At 43.7% G+C, this 25,906-nt stretch overlaps 1 protein-coding gene across 1 annotated transcript in view; it reads left to right on the forward strand.

Moving 5' to 3' along the window:
- Positions 1–25,906, forward strand: part of LOC311128499 (dymeclin-like) — a 157,094-nt gene that overhangs the window by 12,707 nt on the left and 118,481 nt on the right. The window contains exons 3-7 of the mRNA XM_084160676.1: positions 374–426; positions 6,122–6,215; positions 12,767–12,900; positions 17,913–17,985; positions 20,982–21,107. Of these exons, the coding sequence (XP_084016802.1) occupies positions 374–426; positions 6,122–6,215; positions 12,767–12,900; positions 17,913–17,985; positions 20,982–21,107 (480 nt within the window). The remainder of the gene's footprint in view (positions 1–373; positions 427–6,121; positions 6,216–12,766; positions 12,901–17,912; positions 17,986–20,981; positions 21,108–25,906) is intronic.

The raw sequence follows: 25,906 nt of genomic DNA on the forward strand, positions 1-25,906 counted from the left end.
TTATGTCATGCAATAAAATGCAAATTAATTACTTAAAAATTATACAATGTGATTTTCTGGATTCAGTCTCTCACAGTTGAAGTGTACCTATGATAACAATTACAGACCTCTACATGCTTTGTAAGTAGGAAAACCTGCAAAATTGGCAGTGTATCTTGTTCTCCCCCAATACTTGTTCTCCCCACTGTATATAATAGTACTCTAATTCTATTTCTATGAATGAGTGTGTTGTGACTATGCTAACTTGACAGTAGAGGGCACAGTAGGCTGATGAGAACCATCCGGAATTCCACAGTGCTGTGCTATTGAATTGACCAACATTTTCTCGGGCTCTCTCTCTCTCTCTCTCTCGCTCACTCTCTCTCCTCTACAGTGGTAACTCCAAGCTGTTGGAAGAGGCTGTTATTCCCCTGGCCAAGATCCTGAGTACGTCTCATGTTTGTTGGTTTGTGTGTTATGCCTGATATATATATATATATATATATATACCGTTCAAAAGTTTGGGGTCACTTAGAAATTTCCTTGTTTTCTGTGAAAACATACATGAAATGAGTTTGAATAGGAAATATAGCAAAATGAATAGGAAATGTAGTCATTGACAAGGTTAGAAATAATGATTAATTGAAATAATAATTGTGTCCTTTGCTTTCGTCAAAGTATCCTCCATTTGCAGCAATTACAGCCTTGCAGACCTTTGGCATTCTAGTTGTCAATTTGTCAAAGAGATTTCACCCCATGCTTCCTGATGCACCTCCCACAAGTTGGATTGGCTTGATGGGCACTTCTTACGTACAATATGGTCAAGCTGCTCCCACAACAGCTCAATAGGGTTGAGATCCGGTGACTGTGCTGGCCACTCCATTATACACAGAATACCATCTGACTGCTTCTTCCCAAAATAGTTCTTGCATAGTTTGGAGCTGTGCTTTGGGTCATTGTCCTGTTGTAGGAGGAAATTATCTCCAATCAAGCGCCATCCACAGGGTATGGCATGGCGTTGCAAAATGGAGTGATAGCCTTCCTTCTTCAAGATCCCTTTTACCCTGTACAAATCTCCCACTTTACCACCACCAAAGCACCCCCAGACCATCACATTGCCTCCACCATGCTTGACAGATGGCATCAAGCACCCCTCCAGCATCTTTTATTTGGTCTGCGTCTCACAAATGTTCTTCTTTGTGATCCGAACACCTCAAACTTCGATTTGTCTGTCCAGAACACTTTTTTCCAATCTTCCTCTGTCCAGTGTCTGTGTTTTTTTCCCCATCTTAATCTTTTCTTTTTGTTGGCCAGTCTGAGATATGGCTTTTTCTTTGCAACTCTGCCTAGAAGGTCAGCATCCCGGAGTCGCCTCTTCACTGTTGACGTTGAGACTGGTGTTTTGCGGGTACTATTTAATGAAGCTGCCAGTTGAGGACCTGTGAGGCGCCTAATGTATTTGTCCTCTTGCTCAGTTGTGCACCGGGGCCTCCCACTCCTCTTTCTATTCTGGTTAGAGCCAGTTTGCGCTGTTCTGTGAAGGGAGTAGTACACAGCGTTGAACAAGATCTTCAGTTTCTTGGCAATTTCTCGCATGGAATAGGCTTAATTTCTCAGAACAAGAATAGACTGACGAGTTTCAGAAGAAAGTTCTTTGCTTCTGGCCATTTTGAGCCTGTAATCGAACCCACAATTGCTGATGCTCCAAGAAGGCCAGTTGTATTGCTTCTTTACATTTTAGTCATTTAGCAGATGCTCTTATCCAGAGCGACTTACAGTTAGTGAGTGCATACATTTTTTTTTTTCTTACTGGTCCCTCATGGGAAACGAACCCACAACCCTGGCATTGCAAACGCCATGCTCTACCAACTGAGCTACACGGGACCATCTTTAATCAGCACAACAGTTTTCAGCTGTGCTAACATAATTGCAAAAGGGTTTTCTAATGATCAATTAGCCTTTTGAAATGATAAACTTGGATTAGCAAACACAACGTGCCATTAGAACACAGGACTGATGGTTGCTGATAATGGTCCTATGTACGCCTATGTAGATATTCCATTAGAAATCAGCCGTTTCCAGCTACAATTGCCATTTACAATATTAACAATGTCTACACTGTATTTCTGATCAATTTGATGTTATTTTAATGGACAAAAAAATTGCTTTTCTTTCGAAAACAAGGACATTTCTAAGTGACCCCAAACGTTTGAACGGTAGTGTGTATATACATACATACGCACACACACAAAGTATTCAGACCCCTTGACTTTTTCCACATTTTGTTACATTACAGCCTTATTCTAAAATGTATTCAATTGTTTTTTTCCCCCTCAACAATCTACACAATAGCCCATCATGACAAAGCAAAAACAGGTTTTTAGAAATTATTGGACATTTATAAAAAGATAAAAAAACGGAAATATCACAGTTACATAAGTATTCAGACCATTTACTCAGTACTTTGTTGAAGCACCTTTGGCAGCGATTACAGCCTCAAGTCTTCTTGGGTATGACACTACAAGCTTGGCACACCTGTATTTGGGGAGTTTCTCCAATTCTTCTCTGCAGATCCTCTCAAGCTCTGTCAGGTTGGATGGGGAGCGTCGCTGCATAGCTATTTTCAGGTCTCTCCAGAGATGTTCGATCTGGTTCAAGTCCGGGCTCTGGCTGGGCCACTCGAGGACATTCAGAGACTTGTCTCGAAGCCACTCTTGCGTTGCCTTGGCTGTGTGCTTAGGGTCTTTGTCCTGTTGGAAGGTGAACCTTCGCCCCAGTTTGAGGTCCTGAGCGGTCTGGAGCAGGTTTTTATCAAGGATCTCTCTGTACTTTGCTCTGTTCATCTTTCCCTCGATCCTGACTAGTTTCCCAGTCCCTGCTGCTGAAAAACAGATCCACAGCATGATGCTGCCACCACAATGCTTCACCGTAGGGATGGTGCCAGGTTTCCTCCAGACGTGACGCTTGGCATTCAGGCCAAAGAGTTCAATCTTGGTTTCATCAGACCAGATAATCTTGTTTCTCATGGTCTGAGAGTCCTTTAGGTGCCCTTTGGCAATCTCCAAGCGGGCTGTCATGTGCCTTTTACTGAGGAGTGGCTTCCGTCTACCATAAAGGCCTGAGTGGTGGAGTACTGCAGAGATGGTTGTCCTTCTGGAAGGTTCTCCCATCTCCACAGAGGAACTCTGGAGCTCTGTTTTTGCTTTGTCACTATGGAGTATTGTGTGTAGGTTGATGAGGGGGAAAAAAAACGATTTAATCAATTTTAGAATAAGGCTGTAACCTAACTGTGGAAAAAGTCTAGGGGTCTGAATACTTTCTGAATTGTATGTATGTATGTACACTACCAATCAAAAGTTTGGACGCCACCTACTCATTCAAGGGTTTTTCTTTATTTTTTAATGTTTTTACATTGTAGAATAATAGTGAAGACATCAACTATGAAATAACACATATGGAATCATGTAGTAACCAAAAAAGTGTTAAACAAATCAAAATATATTTTATATTTCAGATTCTTCAAATAGCCACCCTTTGCCTTGATGACAGCTTTTCACACTCTTGGCATTCTATCAACCAGCTTCATGAGGTAGTCACCAGGAATGCATTTCAATTAACAGGTGTGCCACCTTAAAAGTTCATTTGTGGGATTTATTTCCTTCTTAATGTGTTTAAGCCAATCAGTTGTGTTGTGACAAGGTAGGTGGGGGGGGGGGGGGGGGGGGGGTATACAGAAGATAGCCCTACTTGGTAAAAGTCCAAGTCCGTATTATGGCACAAACAGCTCAAATAAGCAAAGAGAAACGACAGTCCATCATTACTTTAAGACATGAAGGTCAGTTAATCCTGAACATTTCATGAACTTTGAAAGTTTCTTCAAGTGCAGTCGCAAAAACCATCAAGCGCAATGATGAAACTGGCTCTCATGAGGACCACCATAGGGATAGAAGACCCAGAGTTATCTCTGCTGCAGAGGATAAGTTCATTAGAGTTACCAGCCTCAGAAATTGCAGCCCAAATAAATGCTTCACAGAGTTCAAGTAACAGACACATCTCAACATCAACTGTTTAGAGGGGACTGTGAATCTGGCCTTCATGGTCAAATTGCTGCAAAGAAACCACTACTAAAAGACACCAATAAGAAGAGGAGACCTGCTTGGGCTAAGAAACACGAGTGATGGACATTAGACCGGTGGAAATTTGTCCTTTGGTCTGGAGTCCAAATTTGAGATTTTTGGTTCAAACCGCAGTGTCTGTGTGAGACACGGTATGGGTGAACGGATGATCTCCGCATGTGTATTTCCCACTGTGACGCATGGAGGAGGAGGTGTTATGGTGTGGGGGTGCTTTGCTGGTGACACTGTCTGTGATTTATTTAGATTTCAAGGCTCACTTAACCAGCATAGCTACCACAGTGTTATGCAGCGATACGCCATCCCATCTGGTTTGGGATTAGTGGGACTATCATTTGTTTTTCACAGGACAATGACCCAACACACCTCCAGGCTGTGTAAGGGCTATTTTATCAAGAAGGAGAGTGATGTAGTGCTGCATCAGATGACCTGGCCTCCACAATCCCCCGACCTCAACCCAATTGAGATGGTTTGGGATGAGTCGGATGGCAGAGTGAAGGAAAAGCAGCCAACAAGTGCTCAGCATGTGTGGGAACTCCTTCAAGACTGTTGGAAAAGCCAGGTGAAGCTGGTTGAGAGAATGCCAAGAGTGTGCAAAGTTGTCATCAAGGCAAAGGGTGGCTGCTTTGAAGAATCTCAAATATAAAACATTTTGATTTGTTTAACAGTTTTTTGGTTACTACATGATTCCATATGTGTTATTTCAAAGATTTGATGTCTTCACTATTATTCTACAATGCTGAAAATACTAAAAATAAAGAAAAACCCTTGAATGAGTAAGTGTGTCCAAACTTATGACTGGTACTGTACATGCATACATACTGAACAAAAATATAAACGCAACATGCAGCAATTTCTAAGATTTTACTTAGTTACAGTTCAAATAAGGAAATAAGTCAGTTGAAATATATTCATTAGGCCCCAATCTATGGATTTCACATGACTGGGTATACATATGTCAGTATCTAGTGTGACCACCATTTGCCTCATGCAGCGCAACAGATCTCCTTCGCCTAGAGTTGATCAGGCTGTTTATTGTGGCCTGTGGCACTCCTCTTCAATGGCTGTGCAAAGTTGCTGGATATTGGCGGGAACTGGAACACGCTGTCGTACACGTCGATCCAGAGCATCCCAAACATGCTCATTGGGTAACATGTCTTGTGAGTATGCAGGCCATGGAAGAACTGGGACATTTTCAGCTTACAGGAATTGTGTACAGATCCTTGTGACATGGGGTTGTGCATTATCATGCTGAAACGTGGTGATGGCGGCGGATGAATGGCACAACATTGTGCCTCAGGATCTTGTCACAGGATCTCTATGCATTCAAATTTCCATCGATAAAATGCAATTGTGTTTGTTGTCCATAGCTTATGCCTGCCCGTACCATAACCCCACCGCCACCATGGGGCACTCTGTTCACAACTTTGACATTAGCAAACCGCTCACCCACACGACGCCATACACGTGGTCTGCGGTTGTGAGGCCGGTTGGATGTATTGCCAAATTCTCTAAAACTACGTTGGTAGAGAAATGAACATTCAATTCTCTGGCAACAGCTCTGGTGGACATTTCTGCAGTCAGCATGCCAATTGCAAGCTCCCTCAACTTGAGACATCTGTGGCATTGTGTTGTGTGACAAAACAGCATATTTTAGAGTGTACTTTTATTGTCCCCAGTACAATGTGCACCTGTGTAATGATCATGCTGTTTAATTAGCTTTTTGATATGCCACACCTGTCAGGTGGCTGGATTATCATGGCAAAGGAGAAATGGTCACTAACAGGGATATAAACATATTTCAGAGAATTAAGCTTTTTGTCCGTATGGAACATTTCTGGGATCTTTTATTTCAGCTCATGAAACTTGACCAACACTTTACATGTTGCGTTTATATTTCTGTTCAGTGTAGATTATTGATGTACTGTGTGTCAGAATCACCAAGCAGTTATTTTTTAATACCATGTGCTGTGTCTTCCTCTCTCCTCTTTTCTCTGTCCCTCCTACAGTTGAGAACAATCCCAGAACAGGGAATTTTGGAGCCCTGGTGAGAATTTTCCTGGGAAGAACCAAAGAGTTGAAAATATCCACAGAATGCCAAGAGTGAGTACTGTGTGTAAAACCAAATAACAAGTGCTGTTCCAAGAACAAGTGATGGGATGGGAATCAGTGATCTCAATTGAGTAGTTCAATAATAAGTAGACCTATGCCCTGTGTTGTACGCCTTATGTTTAAGTCAATGACTGGGATGATATGGTCATGCTCAAGCCATTGACGTTTCCCATGGGAATCCAGATGTAGGCCTAGAGTTTTGGACATTGACATGGATAGTTTAGCAATAAATATGCCTTGTGCTGTACTCATTATTTAGTGGTAATGCTGTAGCAGAACCATTTACATTTTCCATTTCCCATGGGAATCCACCCAAAGGTATAGTTTGGGATGTGTTGGTGACAAACCCAACATCACTCTGGATGGGAGATCCAACTCATCCAATTTGAAATCCAGATGATCTGATGTTTCATTCATAAACCTGAGGGTGGAGTGAGTTAGTTATTCCTCCCTTCAATCTGGTTTTCCACTTTTACCCACATAATTGGAGGCATATTTGCATTGGGCATGGGTCATTTACATTGTGTTTTGGTTCGTTCTGGTCATGAACCACATGGGATTTTGTCACAAGATGTGAACCGTAGTTGTGGATCGGAAGTGGCTGTGCGGTCTAATGACACCCGTGAGAGATCCCACTTATGGTCACTTATAAAAGAAGAGGAGCAGCTGTAAGGCAAGAGACACACCAGCGGTTCTCAGACACCAGCTGTCAGATTCCAGTAAGTAAGAGACAGCAACTAAAACTTCATAGTAATTAGTGGAATAAGGGCGGCTCGATGTTTACCAACTAGATCTGATGGACCAGATGTGTGCGGTGGTGGAAAGGTGTCTGCATGGGAAAACTCTTGGAGAAAAACATTAAAACACATAAAAAATTCCAAAATGTAAAGATATTGATGTTTGTGTGAACTGCAAAGCTACGCTCGTTCTCATAGAACTGTGCGGGTCATGTCACTCGTACAATGGTGGGTGTCCTCACAAGGATTCACATACAACCTCGCCACAGTTAGAAGCTAGTAGTAACTCCCAAAATAAAGGAAACACTTACGTAAAGTGTCTTAATAGGGTGTTGGGCCACCACGAACTGCCTGAATAACTTCAATACTTCCTTGGATAGATTTTACAAGTGTCTGGAACTCTATTGGAGGGACGCGGCACCATTCTTCCATAAGAATTTCCATCATTTGATGTTTTGTTGGTGGTGGAAAATGCTGTTTAAAGCGCTGCTCCAGAATCTCCACTAAGTGTTCAATTGGGTTGAGATCTGGTGACTGAGACACACACACACACACACCAGGGTTCGATACCGCGACCAAAACAGTCACATTTGCGATCATTTGACTTGGCAGTGCGACACACTTTTTTAAATTGGTCACAAGGATGTGAATTTTTTCCTGGTCACGTTAGTTTTTCGTTCACAATTTGCTTCTTTTTTTATTAGATTTAATATATTCAAACAGTAATGTGCAATTGGCCAGAAATAAACCTACTTTCTGAAAAGGCAACAACAGCATGGGAATGCCCCTGTCTGTGCGTTTTTTTTATTTGTATTTTTTATTTAACCTTTATTTAACCAGGTAAGCCAGTTGAGAACAAGTTCTCATTTACAACTGCGACCTGGCCAAGATAAAGCAAAGCAGTGCGATTTAAAAACAACAACAACACAGAGTTACATATGGGATAAACAAAATGTACTGTCAATAACACAATAGAAAATCTATACAGTGTGTGCAAATGTAGTAAGTTATGGAGGTAAGGCAATAAATAGGCCATAGTGCAAAAATAATTACAATTTAGTATTAACACTGGAATGATAGATGTGCAGAAGATGATGTGCAAACAGAGATACTGGGGAGCAAATAAGCTAAATAAATAACAATATGGGGATGAGGTAGTTGGGTGGGCTAATTACAGATGGGCTGTGTACAGGTGCAGTGATCGGTAAGCTGCTCTGACAACTGATGCTTAAAGTTAGTGAGGGAGATAAGAGTCTCCAGCTTCAGAGATTTTTGCAGTTCGTTCCAGTCATTGGCAGCAGAGAACATGAAGGAATGGCGGCCAAAGGAGGTGTTGGCTTTTGGGATGACCAGTGAGATATACCTGCTGGAGTGCATACTACGGGTGGGTGTTGCTATGGTGACCAATGAGCTAAGATAAGGTGGGGATTTGCCTAGCAGTGATTTATAGATGACCTGGAGCCAGTGGGTTTGGCGACGAATATGTAGTGAGGGCCAGCCAACGAGAGCGTACAGGTCACAATGGTGGGTAGTATATGGGGCTTTGGTGACAAAACGGATGGCACTGTGATAGACTACATCCAATTTGCTGAGTAGAGTGTTGGAGGCTATTTTGTAAATGACATCGCCGAAGTCAAGGATCGGTAGGATAGTCAGTTTTACGAGGGCATGTTTGGCAGCATGAGTGAAGGAGGCTTTGTTGCGAAATAGGAAGCCGATTCTAGATTTAACTTTGGATTGGAGATGCTTAATGTGAGTCGGGAAGTAGAGTTTACGGTCTAACCAGACACCTAGGTATTTGTAGTTGTCCACATATTCGAAGTCAGACCCGCCGAGAGTAGTGATTCTAGTCGGGCGGGCGTGTACAAGCTGTGTTCGATTGAAGAGCATGCATTTAGTTTTACTAGTGTTTAAGAGCAGTTGGAGGCTACGGAAGGAGTGCTGTATGGCATTGAAGCTCGTTTGGAGGTTTGTTAACACAGTGTCCAATGAAGGGCCAGATGTATAGAAAATGGTGTCGTCTGCGTAGAGGTGGATCTGAGAGTCACCAGCAGCAAGAGCGACATCATTGATATACACAGAGAATAGAGTCGTCCCGAGAATTGAATCCTGTGGCACCCCCATAAAGACTGCCAGAGGTCCAGACAACAGGCCCTCCGATTTGACACACTAAACTCTATCTGAGAAGTAGTTGGTGAACCAGGCGAGGCAGTCATTTGAGAAACCAAGGCTATTTAGTCTGCCAATAAGAATGCGGTGATTGACGGAGTCGAAAGCCTTGGCCAGGTCGATGAAGACGGCTGCACAGTACTGTCTTTTATCGATCGCGGTTATAATATCGTTTAGGACCTTGAGCATGGCTGAGGTGCACCCATGATCAGCTCGGAAACCAGATTGCATAGCGGAGAAGGTACGGTGGTATTCGAAATGGTCGGTGATCTGTTTGTTAACTTGACTTTCGAAAGGCAGGGCAGGATGGATATGGGTCTGTAACAGTTTGGATCTAGAGTGTCACCCCCTTTTGAAGAAGGGGATGACCGCGGCAGCTTTCCAATCTCTGGGGACCTCAGACGATACGAAAGATTTTAAACAGGCTGGTAATAGGGGTTGCGACAATTTCGGCGGGTAATTTTAGAAAGAAAGTGTCCAGATTGTCTAGCCCAGCTGATTTGTAGGGGTCCAGATTTTGCAGCTCTTTCAGAACATCAGCTATCTGAATTTGGGTGAAGGAGATGCAGGGGGGGCATGGGCAAGTTGTAGCGGAGGGTGCAGAGCTGGTGGTCGGGGTAGGGGTAGCCAGGTGGAAAGTATGGCCAGCCGTAGCAAAATGCTTGTTGAAATTGTCGATTATTGTAGATTTATCGGTAGTGACAGTGTTTCCTAGCCTCAGTGCAGTGGGCAGCTGTGGGAAGGTGGTGTTATTCTCCATGGACTTTAGTGTCCCAAAACTTTTTGGAGTTAGTGCTACAGGATGCAAATTTCTGTTTGAAAAAGCTAGCCTTTGCTTTCCTAACTGATTGTGTATATTGGTTCCTGACTTCCCTGAAAAGTTGCATATCGCGGGGGCTGTTCGATGCTAATGCAGTACGCCACAGGATGTTTTTGTGCTGGTTAAGGGCAGTCAAGTCTGGGGTGAACCAGGGGCTATATCTGTTCTTAGTTCTGAATTTTTTGAATGGGGCATGCTTATTTAAGATGGAGAAGAAAGCACTTTTAAAGAACAACCAGGCATCCTCTACTGACGGAATGATGTCAATATCCATCCAGGATACCCAGGCCAGGTCAATTAGAAAGGCCTGCTCGCTGAAGTGTTTTAGGGAGCGTTTGACAGTGATGAGGGGTGGTCGTTTGACTGCGGACCCATTACGGACGCAGGCAATGAGGCAGTGATCGCTGAGATCCTGGTTGAAGACAGCGGAGGTGTATTTAGAAGGTAAATTAGTCAGGATGATATCTATGAGGGTACCCATGTTAACGGATTTAGGGTTGTACCTGGTAGGTTCCTTGATAATTTGTGTGAGATTGAGGGCATCTAGTTTAGATTGTAGGACGGCCCGGGTGTTAAGCATATCCCAGTTTAGGTCACCAAGCAATACGTTAGGGCTCCACATAGCCCACAGGGCTGGCCCGGGCAGGTTTTAGAAACCCTCCAGCCCAGTCAATCATCCCTGTCAGTGGCCAGTGAAAAAATAAATAGTAATAATGCTATTTTTAATCTAGGCTAGATAATTTATTAAAAACACAGGGATTCCTGAAGCTGTTAGTTCATTATGTTGATTATTTATCACGTGCGCTGCACAAATATAGCCTATATATCATCTATCAGGCATGAGAGTGCGCAGCTCTCAAACAGCTGGTTGTTGCTTGGAACAGCTTACCGATGACCGACAGCAGTAGGAAAGATGTTCCAAGTTATGATATCTACCAGTAAATGCTAAGGCAAGAATAGGTAAGCAAAGTAACTACAAAGTAGCATACCTGGCAGAATAATGATTATTTGCATCAATCCAGTGGCCATTAGTTTTGAAAACTCCACAAGTGCGCTACAGAAACACCGCTAGCCAAACACAATTGTCTGGCTGGTGTGCACCTGAATTAAAGGGTAACTACACCATAAAAAAATATTATCAGATTCTCAGACTAAAAAAATTGTCCCTTTTATGCGGTTCAAGTATTGTTGTGGACTTTTTGTTTTGTTTTTATATTTAAAAAGTGTGATTTAGAGAGCGGAAACCTGAAAAAACAGGTGGAAATCAGTCCTCCCCGTTTTTGTTTGTTTTTTGTCATAGTATCATTTTGGTATCAAATTTAAAAAAAGATCTTCAAATTCTGCGCACTAGAAGTTTTCACAGAAAAGAAAACATGGCACTGTGAAATCTGCAGTAAATACATTTTGCACTTTATTTTAAGTCTCTTTTCTTTGCTGTTACAGTAAATCTATCCAATGTAAGAACACAAGGGCATGCTAATTTAAACATGGATAGTCATTATTAGCCTGGTTCTGTATGGAATGCAGGTGCATTATGGGACTCAGGCCAGGTCATTATCAATTGTTTAAATAAATGGTGCGACCAAATCATGTGCTGGTTCCACCAACTGAAAAAGTTGATAGCACCAGTGCTACCAGTAGAACAAGTTAGTGTTGAACCCTGCACACACACACACACACACACACTTTTATCCCCCTATGCTCCTTTGAGACCCCTCTTCCAAAATCACTGAGATCTCTTCTAGCCATGGAGCCAAAATAATGGGCAGCTGGGCATTTTTATACATGACCATGATGGGATGTTAATTGCTTAATTAACTCAGGAACCACACCTGTGTGGAAGCATCTGCTTTCAATATACTTGTTTTCTTTATTTTATTTTGGCAGTTACCTGTATTACTTTGGTCATAATATTGGCTTGAATGTGTATTGATGTGGGTGTTGGTGTGCTTATTTAAAAGGCATGCAGCTGCTTTGGTCATATATTGGCTTGATTATAAGTGTTGGTTAGTGTGCTTACATGAACTGTTGGGACATGCCTTTGGTCATAATATTGGCTTGTATGTGTGTGTTTGTTAGTGTTGATTGGTGGGCTTAAATGAACTGGTGGTACATGTGTGTGACTGTCATGGCTGTTGTCACTGTGAGAGGTTGCTCTTTTCCTCGGTGGTAGTCAAGGCTGCTGTTGTGTCTCTATAGCAGATGTCACAAGTCACGACTGTTGTCACGAGTCATGACTGTTGTCACCTGCTGTGACTTGTTTATGTGAGTGTTGGCTTGGTTGGTGTGCTTATATGACCTGGTGACCACCAGAGATCAGAGCAGAGGCTCATCCATCCTTCCTGGCTGTGGTAACTGTCTGTGACTGAGAGTAGACAAGTAGTCAAGGCTACTGCTGCGTGTCTCTGTAGCGGATGTGTCACGAGTCACAACTGCTGTCTCCCTGAAGGAGCCAGTCAGTCTGAGGACAAGCCAAGGGGCCACAGGACATCTCTATGTCACAGGATGTCCTCTGTCTATAACCTTGACAAGGCCACCTTGCCACACGTTTTTATGACAGGGTTGTTTACTATGTCCACAGTTCCCATCAACCCCTCCCCCCAGTCTATAGATAGTGGTACTCAGGACTTAATAAGATATCCAACCAAATCAGTTTACGTCAACAATGAGCATATTTGACACAATGGAATGAGTGCCTGATTTTCATGTTTAGTATTTGTGTGAATTACGATGCCTAGATTACTCTTGTCTTACAAATCTCAACCAGTGACTCTCTGACAATTGACAAAGTAATCTTCTTTCCCCCCCCTTTCCAGTCAGCTGTTCATCTGGCAGGCCCACAATGCCTTGTTCATGATCCGCTGCCTGCTCAAAGTCTTCATCAGGGAGATGACAGAGGAGGAGCTGCACTTACAGTTCTCCTACCAGGAGAGGGTGCCAGGCTCCTGTGGTGAGTGAGAGAAATCCCTCCATCCATCTCCAGACCTGTATTCTTTATCCATCCCTCCACACACTGACAAACACGCACACATGTCTCTCCACCTCCGAATCCATCCCCCTTTCCGATACTGAAGCACGGCCAGTACAGTGTGTCAATGCAGATGGGAGAGTGCAAGAGAGCAGTTAGTGTGGGAATTGGGAAATGCTTCTCTTTATAGTAAAACAAGTGAGGAAAAGAGTAAACATTTTGATTAAGTAAATGATGAGGAAATGATGTGATTTACTCTGAGGCAAATGGTGAATTTCACAGAACACATACAGAGACTGACGATGTCTTAAACACACCGTGTGAAGCACAGGAGGCTGCTGAGGGGAGGACAGCTCATAATAATGGCTGGAATGGAGTGAATGGAATGGAATCAAACCCATGGAAACCACATGTTTGACGTGTTCGAAAACATTCCATTTATTCCGTTCCAGCCGGGTCCTCCCCAATTAAGGTGCCATCAGCCACCTTTGGTCTGAAGGTGCCACACAGTGAACTGCGGTTATTATGGCTGCTTTTTTCTTTCATTTATCCCCTGCCAGTAAGAGTAAATTATGGGGAAAATATGGTCTTTGTTTTACTACATGCCTATGAGCGAGAAATAATTTACAGTGATCACATAGCCTAGCTAACCATCTGAGTGAATTTAGTCTGATGTGATGGTGAGGGAATCATCCTGTATAGTGGGAAATGTTTTGCTTTTCAGTAAAACCAAGGAGAGAAAGGGGGAAACATCTTAGTTGTATGGTGAATTATTGGGAAATTACATTGTGTGTTTTACTTTGACCTATGAAAAAGAAAACATTTGCACGGAGTACACGCACACACAACACGGTTTCGTGGTGCCGGGCACCGTGACCTAGAATATTTTTATTTACCGGCCATTTGAGAAATTTACCAGACCTGTATGCATTGGGTGCATAACCTATTAGGAGGGCGTCCAACCACAGTGCTCAGTATGACAGAAATCACATTTAGATTATGATAATTCATCTGAACAGAACATGCAACTCCTGTAATGAAGCAGCCAATAAAACATAATTTTCAAACATTTGCCAAAATGCAATTAGCGGGAAAACTCAATTCTAAACAGTGCACCTGATGAGAGCAGTTCCATATGTATCAGAGATAAAAAATCTCCTTTAGAAACGTAGAAAGAGGGGGAATCTAAAGATGCAACAACTAGAATGGGTTGCTAATATGACTAGGATTGTGCTTTTCGCTTCTGGACAACGAAAGAAAGTTGATATGAAAACCAATAGAACAGGAGAGTCTTTAATACATTTGCCAAATTATATAATTACTCCTGTCTATACAGAAATAAATCAAATCATTCAAATACTTCACCAGAAAGCGTGACTTAGCCACAGAGGAATCGAGGACCATTAAAAAAAATATATATATATATATACAGTGGGGAGAACAAGTATTTGATCCATCAGCAAAGCAGAACTTAATATTTGGTACAGAAACCTTTGTTTGCAATTACAGAGATCATATGTTTCCTGTAGGTCTTGACCAGGTTTGCACAGCTTGTAGGCCTATGCCTATTTGGGAATCCCGCAATTTGGGCAGAGCAAGCCTAGCTGATTACTGAGTTGCATCTGTCAGGGAAAAGCATCTCAAATATGTGTGAAGATAATGTGTCTTGAGTATAATTTAAAATGTTGCGACAAGAAGAAGGGGAGTGGTGTGTGGAGAAGATATAGGCGAGTCTCTCTCCAGAAGGACTCAGCTGTCCCCCGCCAAATTCTTGTTCATTCATTGTTTCATTGTGTGATTGTTTGCCCTTAAATTGTTAATTTTTAAAATTCCCTGTTACATATGTCACCAGTAGTAAATGTATGTAATACGGAATTGATAAAAAGAGTAGTTTAAGACGTATAGAAAGGGAGGTAGACAGGTTGAGTAGAGAGATGAGTTGACAATGGAAGTTATAGGCCTACTGCTGCATTGGCCCATAGACTATGAGTTCCATGCGCTCATTTCTTTAGCCGCCGATGGATCGCGGTGTATCAATGTATGCATAATGTGTCCATATTGCAGAGGCTGGTGCTCTCGCATTAGTTGAATTTTAACTTTTAGATTTTTACCTTTTTAATTCCGATTTTTATGTTTTACCATGTGATTTTGAGAAACAAAAACGTTATTATTGTAATGAAACTGTTCCACAAATGCGCTTATGAAAATCAAAACTGGAACGCAGATCGGTAGAAATGGTAGGATAAATTGTTAGCTTCCCCAAACTTGAAACTAACGCGCCGCCTATGAAATCTTTATAAAATAATTGCCTCCACTTTTCCATGGTCGGATTTGCCTATAGGCTACTTTGAAGCAAGGGAAGACCTGCCTCATAATATGAAGTAAAGCATTCAGGTTTCAAACAATTAAGTAGGCCTATGTTTTCAAAATGCATACTGCCTCCTGCTCATATTGTAAAGTGCTGTAAATTGTAAAATTAGGCTACCAGTTGAGAAATAAAAATAATAGGCCTAGCTCTTTTTAATTGTGGCCATGAAAACAGTTTTTAACAAGATTGCATTTAGAATTCTTGCACATGAATGGGCTTATAGAAGCACGTTTTACTTCAGCAGAAACCTGCTGAGGAGCTGCAGGAGAAATCCAGCTCTTTATGCTGTACACATGGGATAGCTGTGTTGATAAATAAGCATTATTTTGCAATAAAAAATTTCTTCTCCCGGTCATTTTGGCTGGCAACAGTTTTATTTATCGGCTTTTTTTTATTTTTATCGTCCGGTCCGATAGCTGGCTAATGGAAACCCTAACACACACACACACACACACACACAATCTGAGTGACTGATGTCTTAAACACACACACTCTGAAGCTGCCACACACTTAAGCCTATGTGAACTGCGGTTCCTTCATTCATCCCTTTGCAAGTTCAGTCACTCCATTTCCTCATCTGGTATTGTATTCAGTGGCTGCTGGGTAGGTCACCCTTCCAGAGAGAGGGGGGAGAGAGAGGGAGAAATGTGGAAAAACGGCATCACATCCCATCATCAGAGTTAATATAACATCTCTGTAGTCTAGAATGGGTTCCCATTAAGCCCTTGGTCCCCAAGGGTTGGGCTGACGTTGATGGGAAGAGAGGGGGACGTTAGTGGGAATAGAAAAGAGGGGGACGTTAGTGGGAATAGAAAAGAGGGGGACGTTAGTGGGAATAGAAAAGAGGGGGACGTTAGTGGGAATAGAAAAGAGGGACGTTAGTGGGAATAGACAAGAGGGGGACGTTAGTGGGAATAGACAAGAGGGGGACAGAGAGGAGGGCTGGAAACGCTTAATTGGAAGTTGTTGGAGACGGAGGAGGAGATGGTGCCAACAGGCTGTCTTCACCCTCCACTGTGTCTCTTTCAAACCTTCTCTCTCCCTGGAGGGAAGGAGGGAGAGTGGGAAGGGGTAGAAGGAAATGGAGAGAGAGAGGGATGGAAGAAGGAAGTGAGAGAGAGAGGGGGTTCAATGGTGTATTGCCAGGGGTTGCAGAAACCAAAACTGAGACAGAGCAGTGTTTATTCTTGTGATTTATGTTGTTTCTCTGTTGGTGTTCACAGAGTGATACTATAAATGTGTAGACAGGGAATAGTCTTGTAGTCACAGGAAATTGAACATGGAGAGAGTAACATTGAATATGTATAATACGTTATAATAGTGTTTGCAACTTGTGTCCATTACAATGGCCATTTGAAGTGTAAAGATATCTAAACATATATTATATAGCATAGGTATACAGCATATACTGTGTGATATTCAGGAACCCCTGAAGTCAACCCTATTAGGTTAACAATATATGAACATTGCCATGATAAAATTATGTACAAGAGATGTTTCATCCCTGTTGGCTTTGCCAATGAACATAGACTAGTCTAGTGTATATACACTCACTTATTAGGTACACCACCCAGTTCACAAAAATGGATCGCTCCCAAAGACAGTTAGTCACGTGGCCGTGGCTTGCTATAGAAAGCAGGCAGACCGGCATCATTTACCGTTTGATTGAAAGTTAGAATAGGCTAAAGGAGTGACTTTGGGAGTGGCGTGATGGTCGGTGCCAGGCGCGCCGGATCCAATATCTCAGAAACGGCCGCTCTCCTGGGCTTTTCACGCACGACAATGTCTAGGGTTTACCGAGAATGGCGCGACAAACAAAAACATCCAGTCAATGGCAATCCTGTGGGTGAAAACAGCTCATTGATGAGAGAGGTCGAAGGAGAATGGCAAGAATCGTGCAAGCTAACTGGCAGGCCACAAACAGACAAATAATGGCGCAGTACAACAGTGATGTGCTGAACGGAATCTTGGAACGCACAACTCGTCGATCCTTGTTACGGATGGGCTATTGCAGCAGTCGACCACACCGGGTTCCACTCATATCAGCTAAAAACAAGAAGAAGGGGCTCCAGTGGGCACGCGATCACCAACACTGGGCTATTGAGAAGTGAAAAAACATCGCCTGGTCCAATGAATCCCGCTTCCTGTTGTGTCATGCTGATGGCAGAGTCAGGATTTGGCATTTACAGCATGAGTCCATGGACCCATCCTGCCTGGTGTCAGCGGTACAGGCTGGTGGTGGTGGTGTGACCAACATCCCTGTGGAACGTTTCTGGCTTGTAGAATCCATGTCTCGAAGAATTCAGGCTGCTCTGAAGGCAAAGGGGGTCCGACCCAGTACTAGATAAACTGGCCACTTAGTGTATATTTAATCAGTATCAAGGCCATGCGTCCTATGGAGCCTTCCCACTGTGCCTTGTGTTCTTCTTATGTGCTTATTTTTGCCTGTCAGCTTGGGTCGCACTCTCCACAGCTTCCCGTTGATCCGAAATGGGCACAGTGGTCTTTTTTTACCGTGGTAGGGGAGTGATTTTAGCTACTGGCTGATCTAATTGAAAGGGGGGTGAAAGCAGAGACAGGCTAGGTAATTGGCTTAACCCCAGTCTCTCTCTCTCGCTCTCTCCAGACACAGGGAGCGAGGTACTGCTGGAAGAGCTGATGTGTAACCTGGTACACCTGGTGGTGGAGGTGCCCCTGCTGTGAGTATACCTCTCCTGGGGGAATGGGGTAAGGTGGGTAGAGGGAATGGCATAGAGGGAGGGGAGCAGAGTGAGGTGTGGTGAGTCTGGACCCCCTGTGACAACCTCCACGTGCTTTAATGAGTACACGGACAGTGAAAAATGAAAGGCCAGCTCTACACAGGACAGGTTCTCTGCACCTACTATATCATCAGTTAGACTCCTAGCATTTTATACCTCTCCCTTTTTAATATAAAACCTAAAATAATGACACCATAACCTGGTCCTAATGACACCGTCTGTTGAAGTATCAGTGGTGGCTTTGGACCCCAGACAGGGGCAGATGGGGGTAGACAGAGGTAATATGATCCTGTGTTCTGCCCAATCTCATTGAGCTCCACTATGAATGCACAAGGTCCTCTGGTGTCAAACCAAGGACACCATATTTGTTTTTGTCTTTCTATTCATTAATCATCTTGCATCTCTGACTCTGTTTGCCAGCCTCTCTCTCTCTCTCCCCCTCTCTCTTTGTGTGCCAGCCTACTTTTATATCTTTTTATTTCTGTCTCAGATAGAATAGAGGTCTCTGGCAGAGGTTCAGAGGCAGAGGGTCACTGGATCTCTGGGTTCCAATTGCAGTGCGGTCTCATGGTCCATCTGGTGGGGTGAACACACTCTCTCACACACACACATACACAGTGAGTGAGGAGGAGGCGGTTGAGAGATACTGAGGGTTGGGTAGGGAGGGTCAAAGGGAGAGGCAGGCGGTAAGGTGAGAGGAGCCCCTTGGATGGCTGAATTACAGTCCCCTGTTTGGGGGTGGGACACGGAGCCAATGCCCTGGGGAGGGAGTAGTGGGAGTGGATGGTCAGTGTGTATCACAGGCTGCATTCCAAATGGCACCTTATTCCTTATATAGTGCACTACTTTTGACCTGAGCCCTATGGGCCCTGGTCAAAAGTAGTGCACTAAATAGGGACACAGCCTCTGTCTCTGCTGTGATGATTGGGCATCTCGCTCCGGCTCAAGGGCTTTGTTGGGTTCTGTGGCGCCGGGCTGGTAGTAGTGAGTCGGCCCAGATCTGGCCCGGCATTGCTGGCGGCACTGGTGTACATTTCAAAGGCATTTCTCCGCTTCGCCTCTTGTCTTCGCTCGCTTTTGTGCTTCTCCAACACACAGCGGTGTGTGTGTGTGTGTGTGCACGCGCATGCTTGTGTCTTTGTGTGTAAATTCATCAAACAGTCAGCAGTACCCTAATTTCTATGTCTATTTCTTTTGCCTTTAGTTTTCATGGTCGACATTTCTATTACTTTTTATATAGGCCTGGCTACACCTATTATTTAGGCATGCCATTCACTTCTCAAGGTTTGTCAAAGTGCCTGTGCTGAAAGCATGAATCTCCTTCTTTGTGTGTGTCGTGAGTATGGCCATGCTCCAGGCCAAGACTGCCTCCCTCCCTCACACTCAATATGAAAGCATCGGCATGGCGATGTCAATGTTCCATGGAATGTTCTCAGGATGTCCTTGTCTTCCGTTCCTCCTCCATGTGTCCGTCATGCCTAGAACCTATGAACCAGGATGATGAGGATAGTGATTGAGGAGTGCACGACGGTCACCTTACTCTATAAGAGTGGAACACACTTTGCTATGTAAATATATTATTAAACTCTCCTTGTAGTAACACTATCAAAGACAAAAGGATGACTGACTGATGTAATTACTCTTCTTCACATGAGAGCCAAGGTCAGGCAAAGGTTGGTTGAGGTTTGAAATAAATGATTGACAGGGGTTTGAAAAAAACATCTCTCTTGCTCTCTCTCTCTCTCTCACTCGTTGTTTGACTTGGTTCAGCATTTCATTCCATTCTTCATTGTTTGGAGCTTCACAACGTCCTTGTTTTTTTTTTTCTTGCTTTGTTGTCGTCGGCTCGTTTCCTATCTACGTGCTCCGAGTAGAGAGGAGAGGGACAGAAAGTCTGACGTTTGGGAGAATTCAAGAATGTCTCCGATTTGCTTTTTTTTAAACATTCAAGAATGTTTAGAAAAATATTTTGAGAGTTGACTTTGAGGCACCAGTGATGGACTGCAGCAATCAATAAATGATTTGATTTGATTTCCTTTTGTTTAGGATCCATCACTTGTTCTCACCATTTATCCGATGAAAAAAATGTAGGCCTAACTAGAACAGTCACCTAGTACAGTAGCTAGGACAGTCACGCACCATTTGGAGATGTTTTCCATGGTAGCTTGTGTGGTAAACTGAAAAGGAAAATAAACTCCTAAAGGGCACATATGTTTTATATACAGTACAGACTGTATAATCTGTGTGTGCCAGTTAGTGTGTTTAATGCCAAGAGGAAGACTAGATCGATCCCTCCCTCCATACCTCCCACTACCTGTGTGTGTGTGGGGACACCACAATGGTGTTGGTTGTGTCAGTTGAGTAGCCCCCCACTCTTAAGCGAGAAGAGTGGTAAAAATAGAACCCTGAAAGTGGAAGGCATCTGTGACGTGACATCACAGGCTGCGGAACGGAGGAGAGGCGGAACTGGAAGAGCTGGGGGATAGGAAGGAGAGGAACAATGGGGGGTTAAGAGTGGGAGAGAGGGGGATCGAGAAAGAGAGAGTAGGAGAGTGAGCGAGTAGGAGGGACAGAAAAAGAGAGCGAGCGGGGAAAGACTGGTGGTGACACTGATGCTCAAAGACCATGGGGCTCACTGTGTCACGACCAGTGTCACTATAGACAAATGAATCATGTCACACAGAGATGCTCAATCTGTTAGTCACTGCATGTGGGCCAACTCATGAGATGAGCGAGAGCAGTTTATTGTTACCTAATGTCCTCCTCAGTACTCCCCAGTTCCATTCAGAATACTATGTTCCCTGTGTGTTTCCTGTGAACTGTACAGGCTTGAGCACAAGATGTTGACATTTTGTGCTCATAGGCTTTGTGCAGCACGGTCACCAAATCATGTCTCTATAACACACTGTGTGTTTGTCTCCCTCTCTGTGTTATAGGGACATCACGTACAGTATCCTGTTTGAGGCTGTGACCACCATGCTGGTGCTGCTTTCCTACCAACTCTTCCACAAGGAGATCCTGAGAGACGGACTCATCTACCAGTACCTGATGAAGGGGCAATGGTGAGTGGAGAGATGGTTACACACACACAGGACCATGGTGAGTGGAGGCATGAAATCAAGTACTATTTGAATCCAGGTCTGCTACATACCTAAACACACAGATTGTGAAGATTGTGTAATGGCACCGGAGGGGATGATGAAGCAGATGCTAAGCTACAGGACTGCTTTGCTTGCACAGACTGGAATATGTTCCGGGATTCTTCCGATGGTATTGAGGAGTACACCACATCAGTCACTGGCTTCGATGACGTCGTGCATCGATGATGTCGTCCCCACAGTGACTGTACATACATACTCCAACCAGAAGCCATGGATTACAGGCAACATCCGCACTGAGCTAAAGGGTAGAGCTGCCGCTTTCAAGGAGCGGGACTCTAATCCGGAAGCTTATAAGAAATCCCGCTATGTCCTCCGACGAACCATCAAACAGGCAAAGCGTCAATACAGGACTAAGATCTAATTGTACTACATCGGCTCTGACGCTCGTCGGATGTGGCAGGGCTTGCAAACTATTATAGACTACAAAGGGAAGCACAGCTGCGAGCTGCCCAGTGACACAAGCCTACCAGACGAGCTAAATTACTTCTATGCTCGCTTCGAGGCAAGTAACACTGAAACATGCATTAGAGCATCAGCTGTTCCGGATGACTGTGTGATCACACATTCCGTAGCCGATGTGAGTAAGACCTTTTAAACAGGTCAACATTCACAAGGCCGCAGGGCCTGACGGATTACCAGGACATGTACTCCGAGCATGCGCTGACCTACTGACAAGTGTCTTCACTGACATTTTCAACCTCTCCCTGTCTGAGTCTGTAATACCAACATGTTTCAAGCAGACCACCATAGTCCCTGTGCCCAAGAACACTAAGGTAACCTGCCTAAATGACTACCGACCCGTAGCACTCACGTCTGTAGCCATGAAGTGCTTTGAAAGGCTGGTCATGGCTCACACCAACACCATTATCCCAGAAACCATAGACCCACTCCAATTTGCATACCGCCCCAACAGATCCACAGATGATGCAATCTCTATTGCACTCCACACTTCCCTTTCACACCTGGACAAAAGGAACACCTATGTGAGAATGCTGTTCATTGACTACAGCTCAGCGTTCAACACCATAGTGCCCTCCAATGCTCATCACCAAGCTAAGGACCCTAGGACTAAACACCTCCCTCTGCAACTGGATCCTGGACTTCCTGACGGGCCGCCCCCAGGTGATAAGGATAGGTAACAACACATCCGCTACGCTGATCCTCAACATGGGGGGCCCTCAGGGGTGTGTGCTCAGTACCCTCCTGTACTCCCTATTCACTCATGACTGCATGGCCAGGCACAACTCCAACACCATCATTAAGTTTGCCGATGACACAACAGTGGTAGGCTTGATCACCGACAATGACGAGACAGCCTATAGGAAGGAGGTCAGAGACCTGGCCGTGTGGTGCCAGGACAACAACCTCTCCCGCAACGTGATCAAGACAAAGGAGATGATTGTGGACTACAGGAAAAAGAATAGGACTGAGCACGCCCCCATTCTCATCGACGGGTCTGTAGTGGAGCAGGTTGAGAACTTCAAGTTCCTTGGTGTCCACATTACCAACAAACTATCATGGTCCAAACACACCAAGACAGTCATGAAGAGGGCACGACAAAACCTATTCCCCCTCAGGAGACTGAAGAGATTTGGCATGTGTCCTCAGATCCTCAACAGGTTCTACAGCTGCACCATCGAGAGCATTCTGACTGGTTGCATCACTGCCTGGTATGGCAACTGCTCGGCCTCCGATCGCAAGGCACTATAGAGGGTAGTGCGTACGGCCCAGTACGTCACTGGGGCCAGGCTTCCTGCCATCCAGGACCTCTATACCAGGCGGTGTCAGAGGAAGGCCCTAAAAATTGTCAAAGGCTCCAGCCACCCTAGTCATAGACTGTTCTCTCTGCTAGTGCACGGCAAGTGGTACCGGAGTGCCAAGTCTAGGTCCAAAAGGCTTCTTAACAGCTTCTACCCCCAAGCCATAAGACTCCTGAACATCTAATCAAATGGCTACCCAGACTATTTGCATCACCCCACCCCCCCCCCACCCCCCCTTTGCGCGGCTGCTACTCTCTGTTTATCTATTTGCATAGTCACTTTAATAACTCTACCTACATGCACATATTACCTAAATTATCTTGACTAACAAGTGCCCCCGCACATTGACTCTGTGCTGTTACCCTCTGTATATAGCCTTGCTATTGTTATTTTACTATTGTTATATTACTGCTGCTCTTTAATTATTTGTTACTTTTATTTCTTATTTTTTTTAGGGTATTCTTTCTTAAAACTGCAAAGTTGGTTAAGGGCTTGTAAGTAAGCATGTCACTGAAATGTCTACACCTGTTGTATTCGGCACATGTGACAAATAAAATGTGATTTGATTTGAACTAACATGGTGTGACTGTAGTCTCAATGCTTTCCCCATTCACTCTTATTCTGCATAATCACATGACCTAAAAGTAACCTTGGCAAGCGAGTCTCTACAATGACACAATCACATGATCCTAACTAAGAAACTTTAGCAGGAGTCTCCATGAGTCCTTGAAAACAGATAGCTACATGTTACAGATTCTGATTCAGATTGTTCCAGACAGGGTTCCGAGGAACATTATCAAGTTCCGAGTAATGGCCACGGAAAGTGGTCCAGCCAAGACTTCGGTCTCTGCCACTAAGGAGCCAGTCATCTCCCTGGTGGGTCTGGAGGAGTGCGTCCCAAATGTTACCCTATACCCAATATAGTGTACTACTTTTGACCAGGGCCCTACTGTCTGAGGTTCAGTGGGAGTCTGGCGAGGGCACACAAGAAAGCTCTGCCTCAGCCAAAAACAAGGCCCACAAAAACAAACACAAGCTGTTTCTCTAAGCGCTCCACTTCTCTTGGGTCTCGCACACACGCGCAACACACACGCAGCACACACAGTCTCTCACGCACGCACACACACGCATATATAGCCACTCACAATAGAGTTTGTTTCTCTCCTCACATTCAAACACAAACGGAAGCCCACCGCTGCTTTTCTTGGGCAGTTTTCCAGTATCTGTCTAACTTTAAAACAAGAAAATAGCTTGGTTTCCCACAAAAACTTCTAAAAACAGTAAATACTTATTAACCACAGAAAGGCCAGTCATCCTCTCTCCTGAGTCCTGACATATTTTATTGTTTGTTTTCTGTTGTATTAGTCTTTTCATTGTTTCTGCAAATAAATGGCATGGAAGTGATGCAGACAATTACACTGATGGAAGTTACAATCTATCTGCAATATTAAAGCTGATCTACACCTAAAAAAATTATAAATAAATAATAATAATTAATGGCATAGGTCAGGAATATGCCATATTTTATACGACGGGTGGGTCTAATCCTGAATGCTGATTGGTTAAAACTGCATTCCAGCCGGTGTCTATTCCACAAGTTACCACCGGCTAAATCTATGATGTTAAAATGCCTATTTACTCTGTTCCATCTGACTGCACAATCCACTGTCTCATCAGCCCAGCCAAGCAATTTTTAACTTGATCTCCACTATAAAAGCAATCTAGACATCATCTCACTATTCTTTTAGACTAACATTTAGTTTTCAACAGCGGAGATTTGTATAAACCTTGCTGTCTGTCTCTCCGACATTTGCAACATTGTTTCAATATTCAAATTCGATCTCCAGCTGTCCCATAGTAATGAACGTGTAGGGATGAGACCGGCAGGCAGCGTTTCTCAACCAAAAAAATCGAAGTCATGAATTGGCTGGCATAATTTTTATGGATATATACAAAGAAATGTCAATTGAAAAAAAGGTACAACGAAACGAGTTGCATCTAGTTTGCAGTCTATACAGCTTCAGTTTGAAGTGATTGTGTTAGCTGTGTTATTGGCTAGCTTCCCTGAACAACAGTGTCCTGACGAGAGAGCACATTTTCTATGCCAGGCAAAATCGCGCCTCATTAGCTCATTGTTATGGATGTATCCAAATAAATGTCTCTAGAAAACAGCTTAAACAAATGCAAATGCAGCTACTTTGTAATTCTGGCTGCACTTTTTGATGTGACTGTAAGTTAGCCGTAGTTGGCTAACTAGAAAGCAAGGGATAAGAACGTTGCCAGCCAGTATGGCAATGGAACATTAAGAATGAACGACTGGGTCGCGTCCATAGATACAGAACAAAAAGACTGAACGACTGGGTCGTGTCTCTAGCAACCGAACCGATAGAACGAATGACCAGCCGGCTTGGGTAGCAACCCTAGATTTGTGTCGGGACTATATCTTGTGGAAGGATGAAATAATAGTATGAATAAATTCATCAAAATAACTTTGTAATGAAAATATGTCAATCGTTATTTGAATATGTTGGTAACTCGACTTCACCTCGGGCCTAACAACACCCGTGCCAATATATCCTCCAAACGCCGGCTTCGAGGGCATTATCACTTAGATGATAGTGATAATGTGATAGATAACATGTAATAACATATGATAACCTGTGATAAGATATGATAACATGAAACACTGTCATGCCCATCTATTGCTAGCAGGTCTACTGGGTCTCTGTGTCAGTAGCGGTGAGTGGGTAAAATCACTAGGGAAGCCAGAAAAAATGCCATATTACAACCGAAGTGTTCTGATAATTGTGTTTTCTCTATAACCTGTTAGTTCATATGCCTTGCGACCGTGATATATAGGCCTAAAGGCCGAGACCATAAGAAGACAGTGGCAGAATAAATTCAACCACACCTTTGTTTCGTCACAAAACCGGAAAGCAA

Source organism: Coregonus lavaretus (genome assembly GCF_964263955.1).
Source record: "Coregonus lavaretus genome assembly, chromosome: 4".
Lineage (NCBI taxonomy): Eukaryota > Metazoa > Chordata > Actinopteri > Salmoniformes > Salmonidae > Coregonus > Coregonus lavaretus.